The 22908-nt window shown below is 56.3% G+C and overlaps 1 protein-coding gene across 3 annotated transcripts in view; it reads right to left on the bottom strand.

Moving 5' to 3' along the window:
- Positions 1-22908, bottom strand: part of PTPRN2 (protein tyrosine phosphatase receptor type N2) — a 607146-nt gene that overhangs the window by 203462 nt on the left and 380776 nt on the right. The window contains exon 13 of one of the 3 annotated variants that reach the window (XM_086394675.1): positions 795-1201. The exons of the other annotated variants lie outside the window; for them this stretch is intronic. Coding sequence (XP_086250801.1) covers positions 953-1201 — 249 coding nt within the window. The 3' untranslated portion in view covers positions 795-952. Of the gene's footprint in view, positions 1-794; positions 1202-22908 lie in introns of those variants that run through there. 3 annotated transcript variants of the gene reach the window in all.

Below are 22908 nucleotides of genomic sequence, written 5' to 3'. Positions count from 1 at the left end.
GCATTCAAAACCGCGAGAAGGACCGCAGCTCTGAGCCGAGCCGTGTCTAGATGGCCACCGCTCCAGGGAGGCTGTGCGGCTCTGCCCAGGCCCCGAGGGACGGTGTGGGGACTGTCCATCTCGAGGGTTCCCCTGGGGGGCGTGGTCCTCCCCGAGTGCCTGGCCATAGATACAGACTCAGGGGCCCACACCCAGCCCTGGGCGGACAGCATCCCCTTCCGCAGCAAGACCGTCCCCTCTGCCCCTCAGAGTTGCCCCCTCTCCCGAGACACCAGCGGGCTCTCACTCTGGGGGGACAGCCTGTCTTGGGGACACTCTCCGTCCTCCGGCTCCAAACCTCGGGCCTCCCGACCCCCAGAGCCCCACCTGCATAGCATGCTCCCCTCTTCCCCGTCTCCCGAGCTGGTCCCGCACCGTCCTGCTTACTGGCCCCAGGATAAGCTCCCACCTTGATGAGACAGGACGAGGTGCTGTATCACTGTCTGCATGGCTGTGGGGCACCGCTGAGAGCCTTGGGGCCACGCAGGTGGGCAAGAGGCTCCTCCCCGGGTAAAGACCCACCCGGCTCCCCCACTCAGCCTGAAACAAGGGGCGCCTGGGGAAGGTAGCTCTTCAGGGGATCAGGGCATCTAACCATCTCAAAGTATGTCCCAGATTATTGGTTAACCACCTAGGAGAGATAGATGAAGGTGAAAAAGAAGAGTGGAAAAATTGGCTTAAAACTCAACATTAAAAAACTAAGATCATGGCATCTGGTCCCATCACTTCATGGCAAATAGATGGGGAAACAGTGGAAACAGTGACAGACTTTATTTTCTTGGGCTCCAAAATTGTTGCAGAGGGTGACTGCAGCCATGAAATTAAAAGACACTTGCTCCTTGGAAGAAAAGCTATGACCAACCTAGACAACATATTAAAAAGCAGAGACATTACTTTGCTGACAAAGGTCCATCTAGTCAAAGCTATGGTTTTTCCAGTAGTCATGGATGGATGTGAGTTGGACCATAAAGAAGGCTGAGTGCTGAAGAACTGATGCTTTTGAACTGTGGTGTTGAAGACTGTTGAGAGTTCCCTGGACTGCAAGGAGATCAAACCTGTCCATCCTAAAGGAAATCAGTCCTGAATATTCATTGGAAGGACTAATGCTGAAGCTCCAATACTTTGGCCAGCTGATGCGAAGAGCACACTCGTTGGAAAGACCCTGGGAAAGGTTGAAGGCAAGAGGAGAAGAGGGAGACAGAGGATGAGATGGTTGGAGGACATCACCGGCTCGATGGCCATGAGTTTGAGCAAACTCTGGGAGATGGTGATGGACAGGGAGGCCTGGCATGCTGCAGTCCATGGGGTCACAAAGAGTCAGACACGACTGAGTGACTGAACAACAGCCAGGAGAGAGGGTCCCTTCCTAGAGGAGTCACTAGCTGGGCCCCATTCTCAGCAGGGGCCTCACCCTCAGCAGGTGGCCGTCCAGCTCCTGACATGACGCCCAGGAGGTGCACGCAGACCCACATGTGCGGCATCCCTCGCCAAACCTTTCGTCTGAACCCGACCTCGTGGGAACAACAGACAAACCTAGATCGAGACGTACTCCACGGGACGAGTGGCCCAGTGTCTGTAGAAACTGCGATATTAGGAAAGGCCAATAATAAAACAGAGTCAAAAGACAGGAAGAGTGTTCCAGCATAAAGACAGTTAAGGAGACGTGACCACAAGAGCAGAAGTGCTCCCTGACTGCAGTCTGGATCAAAAATGAAATAGCAGCTGTGAAGAGCGTCACTGGGACGAGGGGGGAAATCTGAGCACAAGTTGTGATAAATGACGTCCAAGCTGTGCTCGGGGGATGGTGTCAGAGAACACACACGTTTAAAAACACACTTCACGTGGAGTTTCACGTCTGCAGCTTACTTTCAACAGCTTCATCAGGCGGTGGATGAGTGGCAGGGGCCACTGCTGACCGTTGCTGAATCCAGATGAAAGGCTGTGGGTGTTGACTTGACTGTTCTTCCAGCTTACTTGCAAGTTTGAAATTTGCAAAAGAAAATAAGAAGAGAAACATGAAGAAAGTCTCCTTTCTGCCATGAGCTCGGCTGTGGGGAGAGGAGGTGCTGGGCACGGACTTGCATCCTATGACCACGGGGACAAGCTTGGGACCGAAGCCACCACGGGGAGGACAGCTGGATTCCCCCGCCTCGGAACCCCTGCTTCCTCATCTGGCCTCCTCTGCAGGCCCAGCCCTCTTCCTGGGGCCCCGAGGGTCAGAGCCGCCATCACCAGCCAAGCGTGGGAGGACACTTGGCCCCCCGGAAGCCACTGCACAGACGTGCTCTCCTGAGTTCCTCTGGGCTTCGGGGCTGGGACTGAGGCTGGGAAGGCTCGCGGGCGGCCCCTGGGCTACTGTTCCCACACAGGTGTCCCACGAGGCAGCTGCTGACGCTCCTTGAAGGGAGCCCTTTGCAGAGTGGGCATTGAACCTGAAATATAGCACGGGTCGGAGGTTCGAAGCCACGGAGCCCTGAAGGGGTGTGGATGTGTGCCCTCTGGATGGCTGGGCCTGCTGACAAGGGGCAGCAGTTCCCCATCCTGCTCCCGTCTGTGGGGGCCTCGTGGGCCAGCAGGACGTCAGTGGCGCACGGTGGCTGGTGCTGCAGTTAATTCCTGAGCATGGAAACCGCTCCCACTGCTACGGGATTAACACTCCAGTCACCCCAGAAAGGGAACAGCCTAGGCTGCCAGGAGACACGGTGCCTAGCCAGCCCACAGGCGCCCCGGCTCGGGCGCCACTTGAAAACCGCATTTCCAGTGTAATTGGCGTCGGGCTCAGTGCCGCATCCTATGTTCTGTTTTATAAACAGGAGGATTATTTCAGATTGATCAGAGGCGACTGCCTTTTGCAAATTACCTTGTGCGGTGACTGTCTCACACTTTGCTAAGTGGGCTCCGCAGAGGCAGCGGCTCTAATCCATTTGGGCTGTTAAGGATGGCTGCGTTTGTGTAAACTGGAGACGGGAGACTGTTGCTTTTGTTTTAAATATGAGTCTGAGGAGCAGGTGGGAGGCAGGACAGTTCAGCGGCTCAGCTGGGGGGACAGACGTGCCCCGATCAGTCTGATCCTGAACTGTGCCCGGCGGGTGGATGCAACCAAGCTCCCCCAAGACCCAGAGATCCCTGTGCTTGTCTCCCGACGGCACAAGTCATCACTGAAAAAGGAACAAAGCAGCCTCCAAACACGAAGGAGAGGAACAGCGTGGAGGACGGAGCGGGGAGAAGGGAGCGCGCGCTGTCTCCGGCAGTTTTCAGAGGCGTGTCCTGAGCAGGGATCTGGGCTGTTCAGGAGGCGTGTCCTGAGCAGGGATCTGGGCTGTTCAGGAGGAGGCCCGGCCCAGTATTTCTGCTCCTCCAGCCTCCCCCCTCCTTCTTCTGGTGAAAGCAACCAAGGAGAGCAGGCTTGAATCCAGAGGTGGCAGCGAGCAAATTTACCGCAGTGCTCCCAGAGTCCCGAGGAGGAAGGCGGACGGAGACGCTGTCCTGAGGCCTGGACGTGGCGGCGCTCGGGATCTGGGTGAGGGCTGAAGCCCGCCAGCCGCGGGCACTCTCAGCTGACCCACCTGGGCCTCCTTCCAGAGAGAAACCAGCACTTTGCATTTTCCCAAATTCTTCCTTAAGGAAATGGCAGGACTAAGGAGTCGCCAGCCCCATCAAGCAGTGGGCCATCACGAGCCATGTTGGGGCGGAGGCAGGTGGACAGCGGGTCCCCCTGTCGCTGTCCCTGGGACGCCTGGGGCCGTGATGTGGACGCGGCCGCCCCGCCCGGAGCCCTAGTGGCAGAGGTCCGCTCCCGCCCAGGGCCTCGGCCTCCCGGTCCTCCACGCGCACGCCGGTCAGTTGCTGGGCTGACGGTGGGCTGGGCCCGCACTGAGCCCCTGCGGGCAGGCAGGTGTGGAGGGACGGGGTTGAGGAGGTAGATGCCCCGGAGGACGTGCGGGGAAGCTGCAGACGAGACCCTCGCTGAGGGCGAGGACCGGTCTGGGAGGAAAGAGCCGCTGAGACGAGCCCGGCCGGTCCTCCTGTTCCAGGGCGACTTGTAAACACGTCACGAACCTGGCTAACAGCCCAGGAGGGGCGTGAACACTGAGTCCTGTGTAGATGTGACCTCGTGACCTCGCTGGCTGCCCCCAGCCAAGGGCTGGCTGGCCCCTGGGGATTCAGGGTCGCGTCTCCCTGGGCTGGGGGAGCTGGGGCCTTGGGCTGTTGTGTGGAAGCCGGGCTGGAGAGAGGTTCCTGCATGTTCCTCTGGCCTAGACTCGGAAGCCCAGCCCGGGAGCAGGTCAGTTGGCCCCACGGGGAGAGGGGCCTGCTCTCGGAGGACCCGGGTGGGTGGCCCTGCCCCCTCACCTCCTCCTCCCTGCCGGAAGAGCATGGAGGGGAGGGCCCGGGCCTCCCCTCTGCGCCAATGCCTCTGTCATAGGAGAGCGGCTAGCACCTGCCCCGTGCAAAACTCGAGAAACAAAGATAGGATCCACACTCTCCTGTCTTTACGAAATTCCAGAACAGGCGGGGACAGAGTGAAAGAAAGCAAATGGGTGTTGGCCAGAGTCAGGGTGAGGGGGGTAGGGCGGGATGGGCCTAGGCTTATGGGGAGGCTGGGGAGAGCCTGGGGAGTGGGGGACAGGGTGAGGGGTGAGGAGGGCCTGGGGGTGGAGGAGAGAGTCTGGAGGGGCTGGGGGAGGTTCTGCTGTACAGCTGCCAGAACTCATCAGGCTGGTGGGTTTTATCGTAAGTAAATCACACCCAGGAAAGCTGACCAGACCTGCCTTGGAAGCGGGGGACTTCTGCCTGGACGTGACCAGAGGGGCGGCCAGGGTCGCCGGTGGGAACAAGAGCAGACTCGCACTTGAGGAAGAGCCCGCGGGACTGGGAGGACGCTGGGGTGAGGATCAGGACTCTCAGGGGGAGTCGACGCAGGTCTGTCCACGTGCAGCCTCGGGGCTGAGGGAGCCACTGCCCACGCCAGCCAACAAACGAGGGCGCTGCCTGGGGCGAGCCCACGCTCTGCCTCGCTGCACAGCACGGGACGACAGTAGCCCAGAATGATCCGGATAAACTCAAAGAGTAAGTCGGACAACACGAACCAAAGAAAAGCTAAAGAGGAAAGCTGCTACTGAACTGGCCACAGAATGATCAGGGGTCCTCTGAGTGCGAGAGCAGCTGGTGAAATCGGAAGGGCCGTGACAGTGTGCTTGACGCACCACATACACCCTGGAGTTCAAACTCCTCCAGCAGAGACACAGGCGCAGAAGCTGCAGGACGGGAGACGAGAGGCCGGGAGAGAGACGCAAAGGTTCCTGAGCAGGGCGCACCCAGAAGCGGAGCGACTCACGACCACGCCTCAGAGACTACCTCCGCTTTACGAGACTTCAAACCCACAGAGTGACGCGATGAAAAGATGCCATAATTTGCCTTAAAGAATGCCCCAAACAGGGCTTCCCTAGTGGCTCAGGGGTAAAGAACTTGCCTGCCAAAGAGGGGACATGGGTTCAATCCCTGGCCTGGGAGGATCCTGCATGCCAAGGGCGACTAAGCCCCCGGGTCGCAGTGACTGAGCCTGTGCCCTGGAGCCCAGGAGCCACAGCTACGGAGTCTGCATGCTCGGAGGCCTGTGGTCCACAGTGACACAAGCCACCGCAGCCAGAAGCCCCTCCGCTGGAGAGTAGCCCCTGCTCCCCACACCCAGAGCAAGCCCGCACAGCAAGGGAGACCCAGCACAGCCATAAATGAATTAATACAACTGCATATTTAAAAAGAACGCTGAAACACAAGCCGGGCGGACATCTCCTTGTTGCCGAGAGCCTGTCAGATGCACCCCCCCTTCCCGAACCTTCTGGGATCTGGGGAGTCAGTGGCTCCACTGGGTAATAAGAACCAAGAGACCAAGAAGAGTCTGCACCTTTTGACATAGGAGTTATACTTCTAGGAATGTGTCCTAGAGAAGAAAGTCACAGAGACCAAACCCACATATATGGACATTAATTGCAGCAAGGTTTGTAAAAGTGAAGACCTTGGAACAGCCTAAATATTCAGCACTAGCAGATTGGTTATTTAATAATAGACAAATTATGGTTCCTTAAACTAACACCAGATGCAAAGAGCCTCATTGGAAAATACCTTAATTCTGGGAAAGATTGAGGGCGGGAAGAGAAGGGGACAACAGAGGATAAGATGGTTACATAGCATCCCCAACTCAATGGATGCGAATCTGAGCAAACTCCGGGAGATGCTGAAGGACAGGGAAGCCTGGGGTGCTGCAGTCCATGGGGTCACAAAGAGTCAGACACGACTCAGCGACTGAACAACAAACCACAATACAGTAACATTCTAAAGACCATCTGGCAAGGCCGATCACACAGAGTAAAAAGCTGGACGAACTCTGTGAGGTGCGCATCATCCACGGAGTCAGTATAGCGTGTGCCGTGCACGCGCTCCACAAGCAAGACCGGTGGGCGGGAACATGCGAGTGCAGAATCACCAGTGATTTTACTGTTTTACTGCATTTTCTGGTTCAAAATTGGGAAAGGTGTTCGTCAAGACTGTATATTGTCACCCTGCTTATTTAACTTATATGCAGAGTACATCATGCAAAATGCCAGGCTGGATGACTCACAAGCTGGAATCAAGATTGCAGGAGAAATATCAATAACCTCAGATATGCAGATGATACCACCCTTATGGCAGAAAGCAAAGAGGAACTGAAGAGCCTCTTGATGAAAGTGCAAGAGGAGAGTGAAAAGGTTGGCTTAAATCTCAACATTCAGAAAACTAGGATCATGGCATCTGGTCCCATCACTTCATGGCAAATAGATGGGGAAACAATGGAAACAGTGACTGACTTTATTTTCTTGGGCTCCAAAATCACTGCAGATGGTGACTGAAGCCATGAAATTAAAAGATGCTTGCTCCTTGGAAGAAAATCTATGACCAACCTAGACAGCATATTAAAAAGCAGAGACATTACTTTGCCAACAAAGGTCCGTCTAGTCAAAGCTATGGTTTTTCCAGTGGTCATGGATGGATGTGAGAGTTGGACCATAAAGAAGGCTGAGTGCTGAAGAACTGATGCTTTTGAATTGTGGTGTTGGAGAAGACTCTTGAGAGTCCCTTGGACTGCAAGAAGAGCAGAACAGTCAATCCTAAAGGAAATCAGTCCTGAATATTCATTGGAAGGACCAATGCTGAAGCTGAAGCTCCAATAATTTGGCCACCTGATGCAAAGAGCTGACTCATTGGAAAAGACTCTGATGCTGGGAAAGATTGAAGGCAGGAGGAGAAGGGGACGACAGAGGATGAAATGGTGGATGGCATCACCAACTCAATGGACATGAGTTTGAGCAAACTCCCGGAGATAGTGAAGGACAGTGAAGCCTGTCGTGCTGAAGTCCATGAGGTCACAAAGCGTTGGACACGACTGAGCAACTGAACAACAAATTGCATTTTTTAAGTTTTCCATCAAGTGGCGGTGGTGATTTAGTTGCTAAGTCATGTCTGACTCTTGCAACTCCATGGACTGTAGCCCACTAGTCTCATCTGTCCATAGGATTCTCCAAGCAAGAATACTGGAGTGGGTTGCCATTTCCTTGTCCAGGAAATCTTTCCAACCCAGGAATTGAACCCAGGTCTCCTGCGTTGCAGGCAGATTCTTTACTGACTGAGCTACAAGAGAAGTAGTCATCAAGTAGTTAATAAAATAAAACGAGTTTTAACAAGCATATCGTTTCCTGTCTTTGAAAAGGTAGAAAGCTGCCTACGAGCCCCATCCTGATGCAATGAACTGGCCTGGACCATTTTTATCTGCCACATTCACCCTTCCCACAATCCCCATGGCCTGGGGGAGCCGGGCAGACAGCTGCCCACTCAGGACAAAGCCCAGGCAGGTGCCACCACAGGACATGGCCCCGCTCATGGCCAGCCGACAGGATGGTCCTCTTTCCTGATAGGTTTTCTTTGACTTATAATTCTGTATATAAATGTGTAATGTAATATTGTATTTGCGTTTCAATGAAACCCGGGGGAAGGCTCCACACGGAAGCTTCTTCAAGCCCTAAAGAAACCCCGAATTAGCCTTAGAGAGAGACTCGAGATACAGGGGGAGCCCCTGGGGAGGGGGCATGCGCCGTGAACCCCGCCCCCAGGGGACCTCTATGGCTCGGGGGCTGACCAAGCCTGGCTCATACATTATTCAGGACCGTACGTGAAGCTGGCGTTCAAAAGGGAGAAAGTTTGGTTTAAAAGGGAAGCGGGAAGTAAATAAATGTTACTCAAGAAATCGCGCCATTTCCCCTACTCTGGAGGACAGCAGCCTGGGGGCCCGGGCGCCTCCCTTTCCGCCGCGTCTTCCATCCTGCACTTTCTTGGTGGGCTTGAGGCCCTGGGCGGGGGTCCCTCCCTTCCCCCACCGGTGCAGGGCTTTGTCAGCTAATGCTTCAAGGATCAACATCAAAATTGGAACTTTCTCTCTCTGCAGCCACATCCAATTAAAAGTCCCTGGACCTCCAGCAGCCTCCCTGCTGGGCGGCCTGGCTGTCAGAGGCGGGAACCACACAGGCCCCCAGCCCACACGCGGTGTAAAGGGCGGGATTCATCAGCCCTTTGTGCTGGGCTGTGAATCGATGCTGCTCAATCACAGGGCTGGGCTCCCTCCCGCACGCCCGCTCTAGGAGTCATTTCAGTGCGTCCAATTAGGCGGCTCTTCCCGTGACTGGCTGTTGATTACAGATCTATTTGCACTTATTTTCCTGTGGGAAGGGGGAGAGTTTGGAGCGGAATGGACGGTCGAAGGCCACCTTGTGAGCAGCTGCAGGAGCCTGGCCAGTCTGCTTTCTCCTTGACGTCGTGGGAACAGGCTCTGGGTGCCTCTGCAGGGTCCCTGTCTGGTGTGGCCCCCTGGACCTGCCTGGTGCGGGTCGGGCGCCCAGTGCTGACAGGGGCGGCCCACCATGTGGCTCCAGGGCCTTTGGGAGCAGCGGAGCCAGCCGTGCGGGTGCAGGAGGCAGGGGAACAGTGACCGCAGCCTCGGTCAGGGAAGGGGCGCGGTGGCAGGCGTGGGAGCTTCGCGCTGGGTCCCCGCACGGCCCTGAATCACGCTCTGTGAACATCGCTGTGACAGTGAAAAACAAGATTTCTCCCCTGAAAAATTAAATGTCACTCCCGATAGCGCAATGCCTGAAACACCATCTTTCCAAGTCCGCACCAATACTTTGTACAGAAAATTAAACTCTGCCTGTTTATTGAGTGGATAATGTAGCCTTCCAACGTGTGAGATCCCCCGCTAGGTGAGAAATTAAAAAAGCTGCACTATAAACCCTAATGGCATGTATGAAATACAAAAAAAAGGTAACTTAATTGGTAATCAGAAGAAATCATAAAACTAATCATGCAATTAATGTCTTCAAAAGCAAGTGTGTGAGGTGGGTGTAATTACAAGGAAACAATCCAGGCTGGCTCGGGCGCTAATGAATTAATCGTCCCCAGGGGTCGGTGTGCCGCTCCGGTTCATGCACCGCCTCCTGGGTTTGTGCCCACCTGCCTCTACCTGGGTCACCTTCCTGCAGCACCACCTTCCCCAGGCACTGGAGGCTGAGTCCCCACGGGCGGGAGAGGCCAGGCCGAGAACAGCGAGGTGTCGGAGGCTGGTCGCTGGGTGAGTATTAACGCGGTGGGAGTCCTCAGGCTTGTCCCTAAATGCGCCCGACAGGTTTGCACCCAGCTCCTCACTTCCTGCCTCTGTGCTGCTCAACCACTGCTAGGTCTGCATGCGGACGCGACGTGTGTTTTCAGATGAGGAGGGGAGGCGCCGGGGAGGCGGACAGTGCAGCACCCGCAGACCTGGGTCACAGCGTCTCTGCTTCGGGTCCCTTTGATGCCCTTGGCAGGTCTGGCGGCCAAAGGGTGGAGGGAGGGAGTGGGGGGTAAAGGGAGGGCCTTGATCCCACATGCAGATGCCGAGCTCAGGCCCCCAGGCTGGGGAGCCCACGGGATCAGACAGACAGGCGAGAGGCGGGGCCGGACCCCAGGGCATCTCCATCAAGAAAGACAGAGAAGGAGCAAGAGATTCTCTCTCCGCTCTCACCAGCGGACACTGCTCCACCTGGAGAGGGTGCTTGGCCAGCAGGGTAAGGAGGCAGACGCGCGGGGCCCGGCCTGCGGCTCCCACGGCCCACACCCCGCCGACGGCCGCTCTGGTACGGATGCTGTTGAAGCCCCTGTCTCTGAGGCTTTTCTCCCCACACGCGTGCAGCCGTGCGACACATGTGCTCTCAGTCACAGGCCACGGACACAGAGACAGCCTGCTGGCCGAGGCAGGGGCCTGCCCTACTGCCCGGGGACTCGGCGTCCAGCAACAGGACCCCGCGTGGGCGCCTAGGGGAGGGGCAGAGGAGGGCCCCAGACACGCGAGGATGCCGCGGTGGCACCAGGGCCACTCGGGGAGGAAGGAGGCTCAGCTGGACCCGTGTTCCTCAACACGTGAGAGCCAGCCCTGGGTAGACAGACACGGAACTGTAAACGCTTCGAAGGAAAATATCCAAACACCACTCTGAATGCAGGGGGGCGCGAATCACCAAGGGAAAGAGGAGAAAATGTGGTCAGACTCAAAGGAGAGTTTTCTGGGCCTCTCGGGACTTGCTGGTCAGCAGGGACAGGGCGGCTGGAAACCTGGGGTGCCAAGGCAGAGTGGGCAGTCCTGCCACCTGTGCCTGGGCAGCGAGGGCCTGTAGAGGAGGAGCTGCTGGTGTTTTCAGAAGACAAGGCGGAAATCACAGAATTGGGTCTTTAGAAGCTCCCAGCTGTGACTCCAGCTGTGACATCTGAGGAAATTAGAAAAGTGGACACTGACCTAGGGACTTCCTGGTTGTCCAGGGGTTAAGAGAGTTGGACTATAAAGAAAGGTGAGCGCCGAAGAATTGATGCTTTTGAACTGTGGTGTTGGAGAAGACTCTGGAGAGTCCCTTGGACTGCAAGGAGATCCAACCAGTCCATCCTAAAGGAGATCAGTCCTGGGTGTTCACTGGAAGGACTGACGTTGAAGCTGTGGCCACCTGATGCAAAGAACTGACTCATTGGAAAAGACCCTGATGCTGGGAAAGACTGAAGGTGGGAGGAGAAGGGGACGACAGGGTGAGATGGCTGGATGGCGTCACCGACTCAATGGACATGAGTTTGAGCAAACTCCAGGAGCTGGTGACGGACAGGGAGGCCTGGCGTGCTGTGGTCCATGGGTCGCAAAGAGTTGGACAGGACTGTGACTGAACTGAGGGTTAAGGATCGCCTTGCAACGCAGGGGGCACAGGTTTGATCCCTGGTCGGAGAACTAAGATCCCACGTGACGCTGCACCTACCGGGCTGGCGCTCTGGCCCACGCACAACCAGAGCCGGTGCGCTGCACAGAAGGATCCCGCGTGCCACACCAAGCCCCGGCACAGCCAGACAAACAGAAACACAAACCAGGAAACTGACCCTGAAAACTGAGAGCTGCTCCATTTGACCGTGAGAACAGCTGGGTTCTTATGGACCCTAAACACCCATGTCTCCTTCGGAGGGGCGCAGAAGGCAGTCTGGGGGCCTCGAAGAGAAAGCTGAGGGGCAGAGAGCAGGGGGCTCCCAAGACACAAGGCCCTCGGCTCCCCCTGATGGCAGGGCGAGCAGGTGGGGCCCCAACAGTGGGGGAGCCCCACCCCGGATCAGTGAGATGCAGGAGCCAGCCTGGGCCAGCACTGCCGAGATGGTCACCATAACGACACCACAGATCAGCACCCTGATGGGATGTTCACAGGTCTCCTGTTACTTCAGTGACTGGGGCCCCGCCCCAAGAGTGAGACCCAACCACCCATGTCCAGGTGAGGAGATGGCCCTGACCCTCCAGGAGCTCCAAACGGCAGGAGGTGGCATTTCTCAGGCCCCCCTGCAGTCCCCTCTCTCACGGCGGAGCCTGTGCCGGCCCGGGAGGCAGGGGTGCGCGCCTGCGACTGTGGTGCTGGGGCGGGATGAGCCCAGGGTCCGTCACGGCGGGAGGGTAGGCTGTGCGGTGGACACAGAGTCCACCTGCACCTCGGACTGCCCTCCAGGAACTGACGAGTCTAAACTCTGCTGTTTTAGTTTATACTGGCTTCTACTCAGACGCCCTTGCCGTTGTCGTTCAGTGGCTCAGTTGTGTTCAACTCTTTGCGACCCCAGGGACTGCAGCATGCCAGGCCTCCCTGTCCTTCACCAACTCCCAGAGTTCACTCAGACTCACGTCCATGGAGTCGGTGATGCCATCCAGCCATCTCCTCCTCTGTCATCCCCATCTCCTTCTGCTCTCAGTCTTTCCCAGTGTCCGGGTCCACGTGCTTCTGTTTTCTAACGACAGATCTGCATGAACAGGAGTTCTGTGACACCCTGCTCTGGGCATCCTCGGCTCTGATCCTGAGAGCAGCTCTTCTAGTTCCTCTGTCCAGGGGCTTCCCCTCTAGAGTCGCTCCAGCCAGGCTGGGCCAAGCACACGAGGCCAGGCCGGCCCACGGGGTCACACCGGGCAGCACGCACCTTCCTGCCCACTGTGGGCAGCGGGAGCTGCCACCCTGCAAGCCAGGGTGCCGGCCATCACAGCCACTCTCCACAAGGACCAGACCAGAAGTGGGGGGCAGTCAGGCCCTGGGGACACACGGGACCTCTCAGGAAGCACCCATGTCCTCAGATCCTCTGACACACGCAGTTCTCTTTCATACAAGAAGCATGACATGTGTGTGCAAGCCCCATGGCCTGTGTGTGTGTTTGAGCAAAGTCTTCTCTCCAGGTGCTCATGCAGCACACACCTTCCCCGACTCACTCGAGACAACTCACACCTGCCCACGGCCTCAGCCACAGCACACATCCCCCGAGACTGGAAGGCACGCACAGTCAGAATTCCATTCTACACGTGACGCTTCCCCGCCTGGTAAAGACAAGCAGGACAACACGACAAGAACCGTCACCTCCGCGCGGAGGTTTTTCTCCTAAAAATGATACCACAGTGTTGCCAGGCTTCAGGGTCAAGTTTGCTTAAAATGATGCCCACCTTTGTGTCTAGATTTTTTAAATATGCTAAAAACAATCCAGGGTCACAGTGATAGAACCAAGGAAAACTATTTCTATTGAGATTATTTTGTTTTAAAAGTTCAAATGTTAGCACACTCTTTGCCCAATTAAACATGCTTTCAATAAGAGACACCAATGTCTTTCTTTAAAAAGTTAATTTGCACATCTCTGTTCAAAACAATTAGGAAAACAATTATTAAGCAACTCATTACAAAGTGCAGGGAGGTCCGCTCACACCGAGATAAATTTCTTAACAACGTCCAGGTGACGAGGCCACAACAAGACACGTTAATCTCATGACTGCCACACCAGGTTGCCTTCCCCCCAGAATGGTTGTTTTAAAGTTGCTGCTGCTGCTGCTAAGTCGCTTCAGTCGTGTCCGACTCTGTGCGACCCCATAGACGGCAGCCCACCAGGCTCCCCTGTCCCTGGGATTCTCAAGGCAAGAACACTGGAGTGGGTTGCCACTTTCTTCTCCAATGCATGAAAGTGAAAAGTGAAAGTGAAGTCGCTCAGTCATGTCCGACTCTCAGCGACCCCATGGACTGTAGCCCGCCAGGCTCCTCCATCCACGGGATTTTCCAGGCAAGAGTATTGGAGTGGGGTGCCATTGCCTTCTCTGTGTTTTAAAGTTAGGTGCCTAAAAAACTTCATCTTAGAAAATATGGTCTGCCTGTGGTGAGGGGTCAGAGCTCACGAAGGATGGGCGGACTTTTCAGATCTCGGGGAGGGACGTGGATGTTGTTAGTGACCCAGCAAACCATCCGAGCGTGAGGCTCAGAGTGGCTCCCACTAGCCCACAGTTCTGGCGGGCACTTATATTGGAAGGAAGGGGCCCCCCTGGTTGGGGGCCTCCTGGGGGCAGCAGGCTTCCTGCCCAGGGTCCACCCATGGACCGTCACCCACCTGCTGGGCTCTCCCAGAGGGGCTTGTCCGAAAGATCGAGACGAGGGCTGACCGGGGAGGGGAGCCCGGCTCTCCTGGGGGTAATTAATTCCCTAGCGAGCAAGCGGCAGGGTGGGCGCAGACCCGGTCCCAGCAGCCCCGGTGCCGAGCACGGGAGGGAAGGAGGCGCATTTTCTTTAAGATTCGTGAGGAAGGCAGGGGCGCGGGGACCCCCTAATCCAGGGCCGGTGCTTTGTCTGTGCCCCTCCACCCGGCACCTCGCTCAGCTCCTTTGTGTCTGACTCTGTGTAAATGTGAAGTGGAAATCCTCGCGGTCAACACCCTAAGCCCTTCCTCCCAGGGGGCAGGCGGCCCTTTGTCACGGCTGCGTCTCCTTGGTGACGCCTCAGCAGAAAGGCCTGGAAGATCAGACAGAGGAGGCGGAGCCGGACCTCTGCCAGCAAGTTCTTCCCGAGGGGACCAGCGGGCGTTTCCATCGACAGGGCGAGGGTTCCATCCTCTGGTGTGTGCGGGAAGTCGGGCTTGGAGAGGAGACACTGCTTCTTGCAGGTTAGGGCTGAGCTGTGCTCCCAACTCACATGCCGAGTGCCAACCCCAGGTCCCTGGGAGGCACCTGGGGCAGGTCTGTAGAGGCAAGGGGGTGACCCTAACCCTGACCCCATAGGACTGTGTCCTGTAAGAAGGGATCAGGACACAGACGTGCACACAGGGACGACCGTGTGAGGACTCGGGGGGACAACAGCATCTACGCCTGAGGAGATGGGCCTCAGGAGGACCCAGGCCCGCAGGCACCTGGATCTGGGGTTCTAGCGTCCGGATGCGAGACACACGTCTGAGCTGGAGAGAACCGGGAACCCGTGCCCCATGCCCGCCTCAGCCAGACCACGGCCACAGCCACGCTCCTGCTGTGTGTCCTGAGCCTTGGGCCCTGCGGGAGCACGGAAGGTCTCCTGAGCCTTGGGCCGAGCGGGAGCACAGAGGGTCTCCTGAGCTTCGGGCCCTGTGGGAGGGCGGGGCGGGGGGTTCTCCTGAGCCTTGGGCCCTGCGGGAACACGGAGGGTCTCCTGAGCTTTGGGCCCTACGGGAGCACGGAGGGTCTCCTGAGCCTCGGGTCCTGCGGGAGTACAGAGGGTCTCCCAGGCTGCCACCAGGACAGCCAGTGCCCGAGGGCAGGCGGGCAGGTCCTGGCCAGGCTCCAGGGTCTGGCCTGGCCGCTTCCAGGTCTGAGCCGTGGGCCTGCGGGCCAGGGCTCTGCTGTGCACATGCGCTTGACCCGAAGCCCCTCTACCTGGACTGAGGGATATGGTCTGTCCAGGGTCCAGCCCAGGGGGACAGGAGAGGCCCTGCTGGGGACGCAGGACGCCATGCAGATGGCCCCTGGGGCCACACTGAGAAGGAGGGCGCCCAACTTGGGGCGCTCGGCCAGAGGGACTGGCCGGCGGAAGCACGGCAGGAAGCTGAGCTTTGTCCTCGGGGACTTAGATAGGAGGTCAGGATCACAAAGGTCAGCGTTTTGGGAGAAACAGCACAGATACAGACACGAGGGAGAAAAAATGACTCCAAAATGTCCTTGTCCTGCAGCTTCGGGCGCCTGGCGGCAGTTACTGATTCATGGCAGTGTGTCTGTCCACTGCTGTCCTGATACACAGGCGATTCTGTGGTGTGTGCTGAGTCGCTTCGGTCGTCTCCGCCTCTGCTCGATCCTGTGGACTGCAGCCCGTCAGGCCCTTCTGTGCATGGGACTCCAGGCAAGAATCCTAGAGAGGGTTGCCATTTCCTTCTCCAGGGGATCTTCCGGACCCAGGGATTGAACCTGGGTCTCTTACGTCTACCTGCATTGGCAGGCGGGTTCTTTACCACTAGGAACACCTGGGAAGCCGTATTCTGTAGAGCGTCTATGAAATAACTTCTAAAGCATGAGAAAAAGATGAAATAAACAGCATTTAAAAGTAACTCCCTATATTACATGATCACATAAAGATCATTTTGCTCTCAAATATACTTCAGTGATAACCAGTTTCAAACATATGGTTGCATCAGTTCAGTTCAGTTCAGTTGCTCAGTCACGTCTGACTCTTTGCGACTCTATAGACTAGGCTTCATTATTTTTTGTAAGATTGGATTTATACCTTGTCCTAAAGACATCTGAAGGTCTGATACTAACAGTGTATTATTTTGATCCTTGTTCTAATGGCTCTTGAAGCTGTAAGGTCTCACACTATTCAGCTATTCAGTTTAGTCGCTCAGTCGTGTCCGACTCTCTGCGATCCCATGGACTGCAGCACGCCAGGCCTCCCTGTCCATCACCAACTCCCGGAGTTCACTCAAACTCATGTCCACTGAATAGGTGATGCCACCCAACCATTTCACCTCTGTTGCCCCCTTCTCCTCCCGCCTTCAATCTTGCCCAGCTTCAGAGTCTTTTCAAATGAGTTGGCTCTTCACATCAGGTGGCCAAAGTATTGAAGCTTCAGCTTCAACATCAGTCCTTCCAAAGAATATTCGGGATTGATTTCCTTTAGGATTGACTAGTTTGCTCTCCTTGCAGTCCAAGGGACTCTCAAGAGTCTTCTCCAACACCACCATTCAAAAGCATCAATTCTTCAGCACTCAGCCTTCTTTATGGTCCAACTCACATCCATCCATAAATACTGGAAAAACCATAGCTTTGACTAGATGGACCTTTGTTGGCAAAGTAATGTTTCTGCTTTTTAATATGCTGTCTGAGTTGGTTCATAGCTTTTTTTCTAAGGAGCAAGCGTCTTTTTAATTTCATGGCTGCAGTCACCATCTGCAGTGATTTTGGAGCCCAAGAAAATAAAGTCTCTCACTGTTCCCATTGTTTCCCCAACTATTTGCCATGAAGTGATGGGACCAGATGCCATGATCTTTGTTTTTTGAATGTTGAATTATAAGCCAGCTTTTTCACTCTCCTCTTTCACTTTCATCAAGAGGCTCTTTAGTTCTTCTTCACTTTCTGCCATCAGGGTGCTGTCATCTGTGCATCTGAGGTTATTGATATTTCTCCCAGCAATCTTCATTCCAGCTTGTGCTTCAGCCAGCCTGGCATTTTGCATGATGTACTCTGCACATAAGTTAAATAAGCAAGGTGACAATATACAAGCTTGATGTACTCCTTTCTCAATTTGGAACCAGTCAGTTGTTCCATGTCTGGTTCTAACTGTTACTTCTTGACCTGCATACAGATTTCTCAGGAGGCAGGTAAGGGGGTCTAGTATTCCCATCTCAAAGGCTTTAGCAGAGTTGGTGAAGCATAAGTAGATGTTTTCTGAAACTCTGTTGCTTTTTCTGTGATCCAATGGATGTTAGCAATTTGATATCTGGTTCTTCTGCCTTTTCTAAGTCCAGCTTGAACATCTGGAAGTTCTTGGTTCACATACTGTTGGAGCCTAGCTTGAAGAATTTTGAGAATTACTTTGCTAGCATGTGAGATGAGGGCAATTGTGCAGTAGTTTGAGCATTCTTTGCCATTGCCTTTCTTTGGGATTGGAATGAAAACTGACCTTTTCCAGTCCTGTGGCCACTGCTGAGTTTTCCAAATTTGCTGGCATATTGAGTGTAGCACTTTCACTGAGCTATTTCAAATCCTAAAAGGTCTCACATAGAAAGAGAAATATCTCCAAATGTCTCCTTTGCTCTGAAGGTTCATTTTATCTGCAAATATTTTCTGGGAAGCCTCCAATCCATCTGTCCGTCCATCCATCCGGACGCTGTGAACATGGGTCCATACAGCCCTTCAGTTCTTTTGAAATATTTCACCACATAACCAGCCAACCCCTGTGTGTGGCAGACATTTTCTGGTTTGTCCCTATTTTTGTACAAAATTTATGACAAAGGTTGTACGACAGTCTTGTATTAATAAAATAAAAATAAAAGAATAAAAAATTTTTAATGGCAGAGTTCAATCTTTTGGATACAGTCATGAATTTTCATTTGTTCTCCTGCGTGGATTTTCCAGAACGGGGCTCAGTATCTAACTGCATCCCCAGCACATTTCTGGTTTGGAATTAGACATCTATGCAAATCTCATTTCTGTGTTTTAACCATGCTTTTAATATCTAATCTTCTGCTCTAATATCTTGGTCACTAACTGTGTGGAGATAATTAAGTGATAGAGCCAGACAATTACTCAGTGGGCAGAGAGGAGACCATCCCTTACATTTATATAAATGCACTAGCTTTAAATAAAACAACTGAATGCATTTGGAGACCCGTCTAAAGCGGGCGACTTGAGAAACCGTTTGATCGCACGGTCGATTCAATCAGCAACTGGCTGGCTGGGTTCATTTTTATTTTTATTTTTTCATGGGACTGACCAGGCAATTCAGTCAATAGTTGTCAAAATTGGAGTCCAGAACAGGCACAGCTGGACCAGCCTAAAGTTAATTAAAAATCAAGAGCAGGATAAATGAAACGCGGCTCCTTCGAGGGAGCCTGGAGGCGGAGGGGGGCATCTCTTCTCTCTTAAAGGGGCCCGAGAGCAGCCGCCACGGGAAGCAGGCGGTTTTCCTGGTGGACAGTTCGTCCCTGTGAGGCCGAGTGCTGTTCCTGTGTTAAGTGGGAAACGTGTAAAACTAGCCTACGGTCTGGATGCCATCTGGTGTGGTGGGGGGCCCGCAGGCAGCCAGGAGCCCAGCACCCGGCCTGGCACGGCGCAGATACACTGGTGGCCGTTGGGGACCCAGCCTCTCTACCCGCGTGCATCCAGCCCGGCACCACCCCATCAGAGCAGCCCAACCCCGCCTCCCCGCCGGACCAGCGCGTGGCTCCTGACTGGCCTCCCCACCAGCCCCCGGGACCTCGTCCTCTCCGAGCCCCGGCCGCTGCCCGCCTGGTCTCTGCCCAGACAGCTTGCATCGTATGGATGTCCAGCTGCCTGAGCCCCCTAGGTGGCCAGAACTTGTCACCGTACCCTGAGCGCCCAGAACAGCAGACACTTAGTCTCCCAGAGTCTAGAGGCCGAGGCCTGAGGTCAGGGTGTGGGGGCCCCCACCCAGGTCTCCACAGACGGGTGCCTTGCCTTCGGCACCCAGCCCCGCTGTGGCCTCTGCTCTGTCCCATGCTGCCCGCTCTCTAAGGACACGGCTGCACAGGGTTAATGGCTCACCTGCCCCTGCAAGGCCTCATCTCAACTAAAGTAGTGACACAGAGCCACCCTGGCTCCAAACAAGGGTCCGTTCAGGGCCCCGGACGGGACTGGACGTCCACAGCAGCCTAAGCACCTTCTTGTCCCACGTAACCCGGGGACTGGAGCCTTCAGCCACCAGAGTCTCTTCGGAATACAAGGAGTTTCTCGTTTATTTCCATATGCTAATTCATCACACACTGCTGACTTGTCTTCACATTTCTCCCACTAGATTTTAAGGCAATGGAGGGCAGGATCTGTGACTTTTTATCTTTAAATTCACCTCTATTTCAGCACTGAAATTGGAAAGCCTTGGAAAGCCTTGAGAATGAAGCCTCCGGAGTGTGCGGTTCCAGAGCCGAGTGTGGACCCTGAGGTTAACAAAGTGCTTATGGAATGAAACAAGGAACCTTCAATACACATAAACACACACCCAGGGCCTCTTATCCAACATAAGATGCTGTGTAAGAAGGACCCACACAGCTGGCATGTGGAACGTGCGCTGTTCAGATGCAGAGGGACAGCTGGACCGTCCTCAGGGTGGACGGATAAACCGAGACTAGAGTTTAAACTTGGAGAAGGCGATGGCCCCCACTCCAGTGCTCCTGCCCGGAAACTCCCACGGACGGAGGAGCCTGGTGGGCTGCAGTCCACGGGGTCGTGAAGAATCGGACACGACTGAGCGACTTCACTTTCACTTTTCAGTTTCATGCATTGGAGAAGGAAATGGCAACCCACTCCAGTGTTCTTGCCTGGAGAATCCCAGGGACGGCGGAGCCTGGTGGGCTGCCGTCTATGGGGTCGCACAGAGTCGGACACAACTGAAGTGACTTAGCAGCAGCAGCAGCAGCAGAGTTTAAACTGGAGCCCGACGCCGGGGCCAGAAGGCTGGACGGACTCCCATCCATGAGCCTTAGTGGACTTCAGAGACAAGCGGAGGAAAGGCCGGCCAGGCCTGTGCACTGCCCAGACCCCCGGGAGCCCCGTCCCCCTCTTCATGCCTGGGCCCCCGTGCTGTACATGTCTCAGTGTGAAGCTCAGTGGCCCAGAGCCAAGGGCTGTGAGGGCCGGAGCCGACTGGCGGCCAGTCTCCGAAGGGGCAGAGTCCAAGCCCACCAAGGCTACCGGCTCCTGAGACCAGCTGGGACAACAGCTGGGAGCTGCTGGGAGGGAGCTGAGGGCTGGTCACCGCGGCCCGGGAGACAGACGGGCCCTCCCTATGGGCAGAGCACAGAGCTGGTCCACCGGACGGTGGCCTCTCCAGGGCCGTCTCCCCACTTCCTGCCCCTGTGGCCAGGGGGCGGCTGGGGGCCCACAACTCCCGGGTTCTGGGACGTCGAGGGGAGGCCTGGCCACCAGGCTCGCCACCACCTGGCTGCTTCCAGGCCATGCTCTGGGGGGACTGACTCAGGATTCACAACGGCTCTGAAGTCAAAGTCACGGACTTCCCTGCACCCTCGGAGTCACACCACACACAGGATGAGAGCTTCAGGACGAGAGCAAAGAGGTCAGCACGGCGAGTCCCACCTTGATGCCAAAACATTCAGATGTTTTACTGAAACATTGGTTGTTTCTACAGATGCTTCCAGGGCTTCCAGTTTGCCAGGGCCAGAATGAGTGCTTTGTGGGCCTGCTGGGCACCGAGGCGGCCCATGGACATCCAGGAGGGCTGCAAAGGTCACCGATGGGGACAGCTCAGCTGGGCTCCACGGTGCCCAGAATGCCCCCTGCCTGGGCCCTCCCAGCGTGCATGGAGTGGGGTGGGGCTCTTACATGCCAGCTGCCACGGCACGGCACGGCCGCACAGTGCCTCGGGAGAAAGCCGGGCTCCCAGGCCCCACGGTCACTGTTAGGGCCCGATGCCCCTCTCGCCTCGCCTGCCGAGACCTGGGCCCCTGGGCTGTGCTGCTTCCTGAACTTCAGCCTTCGGAGGAGCACACTCCCGGGGGCCCGGCCCCGACCCCTGAACCCCAGGCCCAAGGTGGACGTGAGCGTCCTGAGTCAGCGCTCCTGACAGTGAGCACCACCTCTGGGGGCCCCGGGGCACTCGGCCGGGAGGCGCCCGGAGTGTCTGCTCCAGCCCACAGCCAGCAGCCCCACTTCACCTGCAGGCCCTGCCCACCCCTCACGGCTACTAAGCCCTCAGCTCCTCTGCTATTTACCGAGGGAAGGCTTCCTAGGGAGTGAGGCTGGTACAGGGTTAAAGTTCCTGCAAACACACGCCTGCACTCGTGTATACGCATGCACGCACGCACACACGAGGACTGCGCTGTCCTGCCTGCGACGTGTCCCGGGCTGGACGGGGTGAGACACGGCCCACCGCCAGGCTGACCGTCGGCTTGAGGATGGGACAAGTGCACTCAGCAAACTCCGCCAGCTGCGTCCTGCCGGCTCCCCCGCTGGTGGCCGGGGAGGGGGAAGGCAGCCGGGGGGGCGGGTGGGAGGCGTCGCTGCCCCTTTCCTGTGCCCAGCACCCAGTGAGCCCCCCGGAAGGGCCACGTGCTCCCAGCCTTGACCTTCTCTGTGATTCTGGTTTCTACAGGAGGCTCAGATGGAGCCGGAAAGCCAGTGAGAGGGAGGCCCTTCTGGCCACAGGGCTGCCTTCCCGCCTCTTCTCCCTGGCTTCTAAATTCTTCCCCACTTCACACCACATCTCCCCTCCTCCTCACGCGGCCGCCCACCACCTCACAATCTGGACTTCCACAGAACCCGAGAGTCCTTGGCAGCCTGGGTCCAGCCCTGAGGTGCTGGGAGGAACCCACTACATGCACGTCTGGCCAGGTGGGGTCGGGGCCGCCCTGCACCGCACCACCCAGCCCCTGAGATGCCCCCGGGCTTCCTGTTCCTCTGCCCCCTCCAGGCCAACTGGATGGGCTGCTGCCCACCCAGCTCTCACCTCCCCTGTTGCCAACACACCAGCCCCTCACCTGGAACCCAAGGCCCCTGCCTTCCAGCCCACTTCTGACAACCACAGACCTTCCATCCGGACGCCAGCACGAGGGCTGAGTCCCACAGCCCCGCCCCCACAGACTGGACCACAGGGAGCCTAGTCCTGGACACTGGGCGCTCCCCAAGACCAGAGCGTGGATGGGTCCACCTGCCTGTGCCTGCTGCCCCACCTCGACCCCCGCCTACCTGCTCCGAGATGCTGCGGTGTCAGCTCGGCACCTGGAGCCACCCTCCCCTCAGGCCTGTGACTCTGACACATGAGTGGAGGCCAGGGGAGGCCAGTCCTGCTCCTCCCAAGGACGGGGCCATGGCCACGGCTGCAGGGAAGGAAGCTGGTCCTCGTCTGGGGAGACGTCTGCGAGGGCTGCTTCCCACAAGGTCAGGGTCGAGATCCGACTCCTGTGTGCTCACCGACTTGCCTCTTGTGTGCGCCGCGATGCCGGGCCAGCTTCCTTCACAGGGAGTCTGGACGACTGAACCGGTAAGCGAGTGCTGTGACTTCACCAGGAAGTCCTGTGGTCCCTGCTGTCGCGGGAGACCACTTGCTAACTATTCTGCACCCCCTCCCACCCTGGCTCCGGGACTGACTCTGCTGCAGCACGTCTTCTGGGCCATCATCCCGTAGGTATCTCAGCGCCGCGGAGAAGGAGCTGAGGAGCAGCAGTCTCGGGTGGACTGGGCCACCAGAGTGCGCCTAAACCCTAATGCTGTGTTTATAGCTCTTGCTGTGGCAAATGATCCCTCTCACACACCATAAACACCCACATACATGCACACACACACACACGTCCACACACCACATG

This window comes from Bos grunniens, chromosome 4 (genome assembly GCF_055505025.1).
Source record: "Bos grunniens cultivar Pamir isolate PY7600 chromosome 4, Bosgru_T2T1.0, whole genome shotgun sequence".
In the NCBI taxonomy this organism is placed as follows: Eukaryota; Metazoa; Chordata; class Mammalia; order Artiodactyla; family Bovidae; genus Bos; species Bos grunniens.
Note: the sequence above shows the minus strand (reverse complement) of the source record. Positions and strands in the feature narration are given on the sequence as shown.